Source organism: Xenopus laevis, chromosome 1S (genome assembly GCF_017654675.1).
Source record: "Xenopus laevis strain J_2021 chromosome 1S, Xenopus_laevis_v10.1, whole genome shotgun sequence".
NCBI classification, from domain to species: Eukaryota; Metazoa; Chordata; class Amphibia; order Anura; family Pipidae; genus Xenopus; species Xenopus laevis.
In genome coordinates, this window is record NC_054372.1 from 175,825,193 (window position 1) to 175,837,283 (window position 12,091).

General features: G+C 41.0%; 1 protein-coding gene across 2 annotated transcripts in view; it reads right to left on the minus strand.

Moving 5' to 3' along the window:
• Nucleotides 1-10,434, minus strand: part of LOC108707282 (splicing regulatory glutamine/lysine-rich protein 1) — a 39,146-nt gene extending 28,712 nt beyond the window's left edge. The window contains exons 1-2 of one of the 2 annotated variants that reach the window (XM_041580536.1): nt 10,213-10,434; nt 2,722-2,855 (exon numbers count right to left, since the gene is read on the minus strand). In XM_041580536.1, the coding sequence (XP_041436470.1) occupies nt 2,722-2,855; nt 10,213-10,337 (259 nt within the window). In that variant the 5' untranslated portion in view covers nt 10,338-10,434. The remainder of the gene's footprint in view (nt 1-2,721; nt 2,856-10,212) is intronic. The other variant, XM_018244473.2, reaches the window with a different exon arrangement.
• Between the last annotated feature and the right edge of the window lie 1,657 nt (nt 10,435-12,091).

Genomic DNA, 12,091 nt, shown 5'->3' on the forward strand with positions numbered 1-12,091 from the left:
GCAGCACTATTAACTGATGCATTTTGGAAAAAAAACATTTTTTCCCATGGCAGTATCCCAGGCAATCGTATCAATACACCTATTCTCACGTTGGATGTCAGCCTGTACTTTAGGGCTGCAAACAAGACTAATTTAGGTCTAATATCATCAATGGGTGGTTAGGAGACCCCTTATAAGGACTCACTCCAGGTTCCTTCTCCCGGGCCCAACCTGTGCCTCTAGTTTTTGTATGGGAGTAGTAGTATCTAAAACTCATGTGTTGGTGTCAGAGGAACTTCTGCAAAGTAGTTTGTGTTACTGGCGGTCACAGTTTTCCCCATGGATTACTATGGGAAGTGTTTTACAACAGCAGTCAAATGCTCAATTATTGGCACCTTTTTTATAGCACAATATTATTTATCGGATAAATGAACGGCAGCAGATATGTTTATACACCTCCACCTCAGCAGGTAAAGGGATGATTCACATTTAACTTAACTTTTAGTAAGTTATAGAATTCTAAGCAACTTTTTAATTGGTCATCATCTTTTTATAGTTTATAAAGTATTTGCCTTCTTCTTCTGATTCTTTCCAGCTTTCAAATGGGGGTCACTGACCCCATCTAAAAGCAAATGCTCTGTAAGGCTACAAATGTATTGCTATTTTTTGGACCCTAACAACCAGATTGCTGAAATTGCAAACTGGAGAGCTGCTGAATAAAAAAAGCTAAATAACTCAAAAACCACAAATAATAAAATATTAAAAACAATTGCAAATTGTCTCAGAATATCCCTCTCTAAATCATACTAAAGGTTAACTCAAAGGTGAACTACCCCTTTAACTATATAAAATGCTTTCTGCGTGCTAAGTACAAAGTAAATTTGCTCTTTAAGACATTTCAGCTAAAAGTGATTAAAGGGCTTATGTTTCACAAAGTGTTTTGTCCCACAATATTTTAAAGGACATTTTTTTTTTATTACTGAGATAGTTCAACTTTAAAGAACCTTTTAGCATGATGTAGACAATGGCACTCTAAAACACTTTGTAATTACTCTTCATTTTAATTTGGGTTGTTTACATTATTTATTCTGTATGTTTTAAAGGTGGAATTAGTATCCGGTTGCTATGGCTTATTCGCAGGGATGCAACAAATGCACTATTGTGGGATTCAGCTGAACCCCGGAATCCTTCGTGAAAGCTTTGGCTGAATACCGAACCAAGCCTGAATTTGCATCAGGGTTGGGAAGGGAAAAGAAACATTGATTTTAAGGATTCGGTAGAGTGAAGATTTGGCCGATTCCCAATCCTGCTGAAAAAGGCTAAATCCTGGAGGAATCCATACCGAATCCTGGATCTGGTGCATCCCTATAATTTCTCTAGAAACAGACAGCTGTTTGGATGTCAGAATGGAAGACCAATAGGAGAGAGACAAACAAAAAATAAAGCAATTAAAAATAAAAGAAAACAATTTCTGTTTTTCTTGTGGGGGTCAAAGACACCAGATCACCTACAGGTTGGAAATAAGCAAAATAAACAAGGAGACCAAATTAAAAGATGCCTAGAAATCATATATAACATACTAAGAGTTAATTTAAAGGTGAACTTCCCCTTTAGAAGTTGACCTCTGCTCACTTCTCAATATGGGCCAACGAATTCACTGTGCATTTGGCACAAAGACATGTGTCCCGGATCATTTGTGTCTGACCATTTGTTCAACAACGGAGCAGTGACAGAAAGATCCCATCTGATCGGATATAAAGCCCTTTTATGGCTGATGTTCTTAGCCCTTTAAAGGAGAAGCAAACCCCCAAAATGAATATGGATAAAAATGCCATATTTTATATACTGAATTATTGCACCAGCCTAAAGTTTCAGCTTGTCAATAGCAGCAATGATCCCGGACTTCAAACTTGTCACAGGGGGTCACCATCTTGGAAAGTGTCTGTGACACTCACATGCTCAGTGGGCTCTGAGCAGCTGTTGAGAAGCTAAGCTTAGGGCTCGTCACTAATTATCCAGCAAAAAATGAGGTTGGTCTGTAATATAAGCTGATGCTACAGGGCTGATTATTAAATTCTGATGCTAATTGCACTGGTTTCTGTGCTGCCATGTAGTAATTATCTGTATTAATTACTAATCAGCCTTATATTGTGACATTTCTATTCTATGTGTACTGTATATTGTGAGTGGGTGGGTCCCTAAGCTCAGTAAGTGACAGCAGCACAGAGCATGTGCAGTGAATCAGCAAAAAAAGAAGATGGGGAGCTACTGGGGCATCTTTGGAGATCTTTGGGCTGTGGTTCCCTTGGGCTGGTACAGAAGCCCAAAACATCATGTACAACATTTCTAGCTACTTCTTTAGTTAAGCTCTAGTTCTCCTTTATAGCAAGCTGTTAACAGAGGTATACAGGCAGGTTTTTGTAAAAGTGTGATGCATCACTTTTGTATCTCTACAACAAACTATGAAAAAGCAGTCGAACAAAGACTTTTGATACAACCAACATCCATATATGTCAATGGACTACCTACAGAGGTGAATAAAGTCCAAGAATGGGATTCATGTAGCTATATTGAGAATTTACAGTAAGGGGGGTTTCTGATATCAAGGTGGGTGCATGCTGCATACTAATTACTTTCATTTGGATCTGATCTTATTCCATGTGCATGTGAGATTCATGACATCACCTGCTGTAAAACACAGACAGAACAATGACATCACATAAAAGCATCACAGATACCAACCTTCTGCACAAGGCACAACTATCAGGGCTCTGTCAATAAAAACCGTGTTAGTTAGATGCTGGGCCACGCCGACACTTGAAGGGTCACGATACTTAACATAGCAAACTTTGGAGGAAAAAGCAAGGGGAGCGTTGCTGAAAAATAAAAGAGAGATACAATTAGTCCCGGGATGCTAAAAGTCACAGTTAGCACAAAAAGGCAAGTCAAAGGAAAATTCAAAAACCGGACACTTCAAAAAGGGACAATAAAAGTGTTTCCCCATGGATAAAAGTTTTTTTTATACTATATTTAATGTTTAATACAATTTTTTTTTGTTTGTTTCCTCAACCTAAAAGATTGTCCCTGATACAGCAAGCTCAATAATGGTTTCTGCCTCAAACAAAAAGAGCTACCGTGGCCATATACACTAGCTGATAAAGTAGCCAACTTGGCAGCTTATCCCTCTGTATATGGGAGCTCCTGACATAAATCTCACTAAGTTTTAGTCAGATATCAGACAGGTTTGGAAATGTCATTAGGTTGGCTGGGGATCACATTGGCACAAGTATGTGGTCCTTGAATGACGGGTTCGTTAGGCTCACAGTATGATCCCCAATTTGGTTCAGAGCATGAGTAGATAAATCACACAAAGATCTCCTCTTTGGCAATTCACCGAATAAGTGGATCATTAAAGGATAACTAAAACCTAAAGACAATTATAGCTAGAAAAATATTTTATATACTGTGCCTAAAGGACCAGCATCTTAATAACAGTAATGATCCAGGCCTTTAAAGTTATGCATAGATGTTCTCCATCTTGGATTCTGTCAGGAGTGTCAGTGACACTGCACATGCTCAGTGTGTTTTGGATAGCTGCTGAGAAGTGAAGCTTAAAAGGGGATTGTTCACCTTTAATACACTGTTTTCAGTTCAGTTGTTTTCAGATTGTTCACCGTAAACATTAACTTTTTTCAAGTGCTTTCCATCTTTTGTTTTTTACCACTTCTCCAAAACAAAGTTTAACGGGATTGTTCACCTTCCAAACACTTTTTTTCAGTTCAGTTGTTTTGTTCATCAGAAACAAGGAATCTTTTCAATGAACAATCTGAAACCAACTGAACGAAAAAAAAGAGTTTGAAGGTAACAATAGTGATGTGTGGGCCGGCCAAAGACCCACGGGTTGGGTGGGGTTTGGGCCAGAACCTGCACAAAATCTTCAGGTCACTGCAGGACCGGGTTGAGCTCTCCTCCTGCAACCCCACACTGCTGGCTTCCGGTGCCTAAATTTACTGCGGGGGCAGGTCTATAAATAGAGGGGGGAACGGCGTGCCCGGTGTGGGTTGGGAGGGGGTGGGTCGAGATTTCTCAAAAAACGGTCACAAATAGAAGATAGAAATTGGAACAAGTCTTTATGTCTGGTGAATTATCTGAAACCAACTGAAGTGGAAAAAAAAGTGTTTTAAAGTGAACAACCCCTTTAAGGGTGGTGGCAGACGGGGAGATTAGTCACCCAGCGATAAAACTCCCAAATGCCTTCCTGCCGGCAAGAATACGAATCGCCAGAAGAATGGCATACTTTTCCGCAGCTGCCTCACGAGGAAGCTCCGAGCAACTTCGGGAATCCGAAACAATTCGTATGCCATCCTGCCACTACCCTAAGGGTTGCCACAAATTATCCAGCAAAAAATTACATTTGACTTTCATACAGGACTGATTATTAATTCTGATGCTAATTGCACTGGTTTCTGTGCTGCCATTTAGTAATTATCTGTATTAATTACTAATCAGCCTTATATTGTGACATTTCTATTCTATGTGTACTGTATATTGTGAGTGGGTCCCTAAGCTCAGTAAGTGACAGCAGCACAGAGCATGTGCAGTGAATCTTGCTAAGACAGAAAAAGCTAGTAGGTTTGTAAATATGCTGAATGACAATTTTTATTCCAGCTCGTTCAAGAACCTACTAGGAATAACTCTCTTTTGAACCTTGTAATCACGAATAATACTGAACTCATCTCTAACATTTGTGTGGGTGAGCATTTAGGGAATAGTGATCATAACATGGTCTCCTTTGAGATTCTGTTGCAGAAGCAATTCTATAAGGGAGTAACTAAAACACTAAATGTCAGACGTGCAAACTTTGACAGTATAAGGGCATCTCTGCAACATATTAAGTGGGAAATGCTTTTCACAGGGTTAAACACAGAACAAAATGGGAAGTCTTTAAAATGCTGCTTAATAAATATACTTGTCTGTATATTCCACTTGTAAGCAAGGAATGATGTTGCAAAGCAAAACCTTTTTGGTTCAATAAAAGTGTTGGTGTTGAGGTGGGTAAGAAAAGAAGTGCTTTTAAGGCTTTCAAGTTAGCTGGTACAGCCGAAACATTTATAAGGTACAAGGAGGCCAATAAATCATGCAAATAAGCTATAAGGCAAGCTAAAATTGATATAGAAAAGGATATTGCAGCAAGAAGTAAAAAAAATACAAAATTATTTTTTAAATATGTTAATATTAAAAAAATGTAGCAGGAAGGGGTGGGACCCTTACTATCAGAGGGGGGTCAGCTGGTTGATGAAAACAAAATAAAAGCGCAGATTCTGAACTCATATTTTTCATCTGTCTACACAAATGAGGAACCAGTAAGTGAAGGTTTCCTTCTTAACAGTCCCAATTCTAGTAATACAACTAATGATGCATGGTTCACACATGAAGAAATTCAAGAGACTAGAACATGTTAAGATTAACAAAGGTCCTGGGCCAGATGGTATTCATCCCAGGGTAATTAGCGAGTTTAGCTCTGTGATTGCCAAACCTCTTTACTTAATTTTTCAGGATTAATTGAGATATTGAGAAACCGATGCTGAGAGAGGAATAGGGAAGATAATCTTGATTATTTCAGAAAATCATATTTCATTTTCGCGATAGTTCCCCTTTAAGTTGACTAAACATGTGGAATTGGGCCTGATTTGCTAAGCCACATCTTACAACGCGTCAGATACCTGCGGAATACCCGTAAAGCGGCTGGGACTCAGGATATCCTTCAAGTCCTGACTGTGTGGGAGGTCCGCAGGTGCCCTTTAAATGCAGGTGGGCAAAATGTAGGCAGGTTTTTGGGTGGGGGGTTTTTAACCCTTTTAAATACTTTTACTTTTTGTTTCCACTGTATTGACACAAGTTCAATTAGTTGGGCTTATCTAAAAAAATGTGCATAAACACTATGTGAACTTTCAAAAATAAACAGATTTTTTAAACACATACATACCTATTTCATCTGACTGGGAGGAAACCATGATATCATACTCATACATAAAAAAAAAAAAAGCATAACGAAATGCGCAAGTCACTCCCAGTGTCGGACTGGCCCACCGGGATACCAGGAAAACTCCCGGTGGGCCAAGGTGTCAGTGGGCCCTCCTGCTTCTAAACTTTTGGCCTATTTCATAGTCATTCTCTATTTCTTTATGGGAATAAAGAGGCTTAAAATTCAAAGAATATAGAATAGTATGCAGAGAAAAGAGACTAGGAGAATAAAGAGGGTGAGTTAGGAGAGGAGGTATAATAGTTTGTAAAGTGGGCCCTCAACCTAAGGTTTTCTGGTGGGCCCCTGGCATCCCAGTCCGACACTGGTCACTCCCCTTGTCGGGTACAGTATTACAATCCATTGGTGTTTAGCAGAAGTTGTGACTTACAGTAGACAGATTTTCTAGCACTCATTCTCCTTTTTTTTTTTTAAATCAGGGATTTGTTATTATTTTTGCTTTCAGTGGTTTTCTTCCTCAAAGCAGAATAGCTAAACTATATACCCTGCTGCTTTGTGTAACAAGGACTGAGAAAAGACAAATGCCCACAGCAGGAGCTGGAACGGTGGTGAAGTGTGATTACCAGAATAAAACAAAAGGTTTCACTTATCAGATGATGTTGGTCAGGTCACAGATTTGAGGTCCAAATCACAAACACCAGATCACAAAAATACATAAAGAAGAAAGCCTGTCCGGTTGTTTCCAGACACTGTATGAGCCAATGCAACCTGTCAAGCACCATGGCTCATCTACAGGTATTTTCTGTCCCAAAAACATCAGGTTCCCACGTGTATTGGCCCTGCAGGGCCCCTTCTAATGTTTTATTTGATGCTGAGGTTTCCACAAAACATTAATTTGGATACTGAATGCAACACAACTAGGAGAAGGTCAAAATACCAGGTGGTTAAAGGAACAGCAACAACTATAAATAAAATTATCTTAAATGAATGACAATATAATGTAGTGTTGTCCTGCACTGGTAAAACAGGTGTGTTTGTTTCAGAAACATGACTAAAGTTTATATAAACAGGCTGATGTGTAGTCATGGGGGCAAACATTGAAGAACAGGACACACAATAGATAACAGATACGTTCTGAAGAATCCCATTGTATAATACAGTGCTTATCTGTTATCTGCTGTGTATCCTGTGCCTTTTCTCCTTGTTCACCTTTGAATGGCTGCCCCCATGGCTACACAACAGCTTGTTTATATAAACTAAACTTAAAGGGATACTGTCATGGGAAAAAACATTTTTTTCAAAATGAACCAGTTAATAGTGCTGCTCCAGCAGAATTCTGCACTGAAATCCATTTCTCAAAAGAGAAAACAGATTTTTTTTATATTCAATTTTGAAATCTGACATGGGGCTAAACATATTGTCAATTTCCCAGCTGCCCCAAGTCATGATTTCAAAATTGAATATAAAAAAATCTGTTTGCTCTTTTGAGAAATGGATTTCAGTGCAGAATTCTGCTGGAGTAGCACTATTAACTGGTTCATTTTGAAAAAAACATGTTTTCCGATGACAGGATCCCTTTAAGTTTCTAAAGCAAACACAATCATTATATCAGTACAGGGCAACAGCATATTATATTGTCATTCCTTCAAAATAATTATTTTTCAGGTGTTACTGTTCCTTTAAATGCAGGTGCTTCCACTGATCCAGTGGGCAATGCATGTATACAATTCCAGCTGACACTTGGCACGACACACCCATAAAACACACACACAACTGCCACCTGGCTGGTATTTACAGGCCCAGTTATAAAAAGGACAAGATTATTTTAATATGGGGGAGAGATAACATAGACTGCAAAGCCACTACACAAGGGAGCAACCCTGAGACCCATGAACTATTTCTCCTGCCTACACAGAACATGGTCATGATGAGCCTCACAGAGAACAGATACTGGCGACACTAGCACCATAATGTCTTTATCTTTATAACAAATGTTACATTTCAATCACGTGATGCCATTGTGATGTGTCTATGCAGCTTGGGGAGATGGATGCTGCTTGCTATTTGGACAGTTATCTGAAGAATTCAGCCGAATGCTAAAAATTTTAAGTTTGGTGTAACTTTTAGGGCTATTCCACACGGGGAGATAGCCACGCGTTTGCGGTCGCGGCGACAAAGCGCCGCGCCAGTCGCCGCGACCGGCGCAGGCGACAGTTTTGTATGGGCGCCTATGTAAAAACGCCTGTGCTAACCACACGAGGCGATGCGCTTTTCAACAGTCGCCTGAAAAAGCTGCACTGTTGAAAAGCGCATCGCCTCGTGTGGTTAGCACAGGCGTTTTTACATAGGCGCCCATACAAAACTGTCGCCTGCGCCGGTCGCGGCGACTGGCGCGGCGCTTTGTCGCCGCGACCGCAAACGCGTGGCTATCTCCCCGTGTGGACTAGCCCTTAACGTGTGGGGGAAAACAATCAGATGTGCGGGATACAAAGATTCAGTCTGTGATCACTCTGGTCATTCGCATCCAGATGGCTCCACGGAGAAGCCCCAGCACTCCTGATGTTCAGCAAACAGATGTTAGACTAGATTTAAATCTTTAATGGCCAGTTTCTCTCTCCATTAGTAACAGCCTGGGGGTCTGGCTGGAATCATACAGACTAAGAGTGGGGAACCGATTTTGGTTGCCACTAGGTAGAGTCCTGCGCAGATCCAATTTCTAAGACCCGGACCCGACCCACAACCCGAACCGCCACTTGCATATTTATCCACTTTGATCTGCAAATGCCTTATCCGCAACCCGCTGACCACCATCAAACAGAAAGTGGTGTTGCTGCAAACCGGAAGTGACATCAACAAGTTTGTAAAAAAATATATATATATATATATTAAAAGAACTAAATCAGGGGTGTCCAACATTTTGGCTTCTCTGGGCCACATTGGAAAATGAAAAATTGTCTGGGGCCCCACATGAAATACACAAACACTTTTGATTTGTAAAATTAAAGAAAATACACAGAAAAGAACTACAATACCAGTTGGATAACCAGATGGAGCTAAACACTGGAATATGGGACACCTGGATATTAAACAGACATTATTATATCATTATTACTAACTGGGCAATGGGCAGAGTCCCCCATCCTCCCTACTCCATAGGTCACCACATTGTTACAACCTGGCATAGTAAGCCTGTTCTTAACAAGACGACAGACTAAGGTGGTTAATGTGTCTGGACTTAGAGAGCACAAAGTCTTATTTCACTCTCGTTTTCTCTGTATTTCCATTTATTTATTTCTTAATTTTCCTCTGCAGGACTCTACCACAAGGGTCAGTTTCCACCCACAGTCCAAAAACACACACACAGCTTAAAGCGATACTAACACCTTCCTATAAAAATCATAGGAACGTATCAGTATCAAGTAAATGCTGCACCTGGAATAGTCAAAGCCGCCGCAAACTTGTATGTAGCCGACCCGTTGACACTACGAACAGATCTTCCATGTTGGTTCAGTGACCCTGGGCTGGGGGCGGAGCAATCCTTCCATAGACTGAATTCCTGTTTTTTGATTGGTAATCAGAATATGGAAGGATCGCTCCGCCCACAGCCCAGCATCACTGATGCAACGCGGTTAGCAGTGTCGGAGGGTCGGGTGAACACAGGTTTGAGCAGAACGATTACGTGTGCAGCATTTACTTGACACATTCCTGTGATTTTTATAGTATTGCTTTAACTGGCACCTGATAAAAACCGACCCAGTGTGAGAGGGACATTAGATTGCAAGCTGCACTGATTAGAATGACGTATCGACTCTCACTGTCATTATACAGGATAATACATTCCAATATAATCATCCGCCTGTAGCAGTGTATCTATTGAATGGGCAAACTCTCTGCACGCTGTACAGGAACTACAACTCACAGCAGGTCCAGACTGAGAATTAAAATAAGTCCTGGCATTTTAGGTACACAGAGGCCCAAACAGCACATTAAATAGTGACTTTCTATGGGACCTTATAGCAGCCCCTCAGAAACCACAGATTGTCAGTCTGGGCCTGACTCCCTCCTATCAGCAGTCAAATAAAAACACAGCCCTTATACTGGAGATTTAAAGTGCCCTGCAGCTCTAAAGCTCTCGCCCAAATTGGACAGCAACTACTGATGAGAAATACAGAGACGTGGAGCTTGTGAGAAGCAACAACCCAGCAGCAGCAGCAGCAGCACCTCCCCCTGTATAAAGCCCCTGCACTCACTCGGGCGGGTAGAGCCTCACTTCTTCAATATCCCCCAGGAAGGAGAAGAGAGTCCGCATTTGCTCGCTGGTAACAATCGCAGAAAGGTTCGTCACCTGAATGACCGCGCTCTGCCCGAGGCTCATGGCTGCGGCGGTAGAACAAGGATACACTCCAGCTCCGGTGCAGCCACCACAAAGCACAGCTGTGGAAAGTAAAGAGCGCCGCCGGAAGCGGAAACTCTTTCTGTAGTGCTACACTCTATCACATACACAGACGCGCGGATATAGTTGGGAGGATTATATCGCTGCACTAGTCTGTACCCCCACCGTGAATACAACTTGCTGCACGGATAATTATTAACCATTCTCATAACCGCTTTCCAGCTCCTAAATGAACCTCACTGACTGTATATTTATCAAAGGACCACAGTCCTCCAGAGTGAAATTCCGCCCCTCTCCATTCATTTCTATGCAGGGTTGTTGGTTGTAATTGTCAAAACCAGCCCAAAACTAGTCAAGAGGCGCCTCAAAAGTAGCCCACAAATAACACAAGATGTGCCCTGAAAAAATAAATTAATTTATATAGTGAATAAAGTACCCCCTCTTGTAAATTATAAGGATATTATAAGTTACCGAGGCATACCTCCCAACTGTCCCTTTTTCGGAGGGACAGTCCCTCTTTTGACAGCTCAACCCGCAGTCCCTCATTTGTACTGGAAAGTCCCTCTTTTCTCTGCACTGAACAGCCAGAAAAAGAAACAAAGTTTCTCACTTAATTGGCTTTTAGCAGAGAGCCCAGAACAGCTAACAGGTGCAAATAAGATACTTTGTAACAATTTTGAGACACAAAAAAACAGTTTAGATAAGGAGAAATATTTTCAAACTTTCATAACCTGCCAAAATTTTGTAAAACAAACATGTTAATTAGGGGGTGTGGCCACAGGAAGGGGTGTGGTCAAAAAATTGCTGCGCTACGTGTGGGAAAAAAAATGTTGTCCCTCTTTTTACTTCCAAAATGTTGGGAGGTATGCCGAGGTGTTTCATGACCATTTCGGCCGAGTGTTTTTATACAGATCATGGAACTCTGAGGTAACTTCTAATAGCCTCATGTTTTGCAACTGGGGGTACATTATTTATTATAATACACAAGTTTCAGCGAGTCATGTGACAGAAATGACATCAGAACTCACTGTTTATAACCGATGACATCAGAACTCACCGTTTATAAGGATATAATACACAAAAGCCATGAATATCTTGTAAATGATATCCTTATAAACGGTGAGTTCTGATGTCAACAGTTATAAACGGTGAGTTCTGATGTCATTTCTGTCACATGACTCGCTGAAACTTGTGTATTATAATAAATAAAGTACCCCCTCTTGTAAAATATGAGGATATTAGAAGTTCCAGATCAAGCTATTGATGGTCAAGCCCCCTAAAACTGAGGTGACAGGGCCCCCCTTAAAAGTTTTTTAACAAAATTGGTGGTCAGGGACCCCCTACAATTTAAAAAAAAAATGGGGAACAAGAATATTTTTAAAAAAACATTGGTGGCAGGGGCCTATAGAGTATTAAAATAATACATTGGTGGCCAGAGGATTAAAAAAATAAAAAAACACAAATTGGTGTTCAGTAGAATAGAACTCATGGCTTCAGGACTTCAACTTCGCCTCCTTTCGGGACTTCGGGTCTTTTCACCGCTTCAGGACTTCAATTTCGCTTTTTTAGTGACTTCAGGTCTTTTCGCCGCTTTGGGACTTCGGCTTTTCGGCACTTCCGCATTTTCGGCTGTTCGGGACTTCGGAAATGGCCGCACGGGTTCAGCAATATCAAGGGTGGCCCAGCTGTTTCGAAAGTGCGGCACTGCTGGGCCTCCCTTCAGGCCCGGGCCAGGG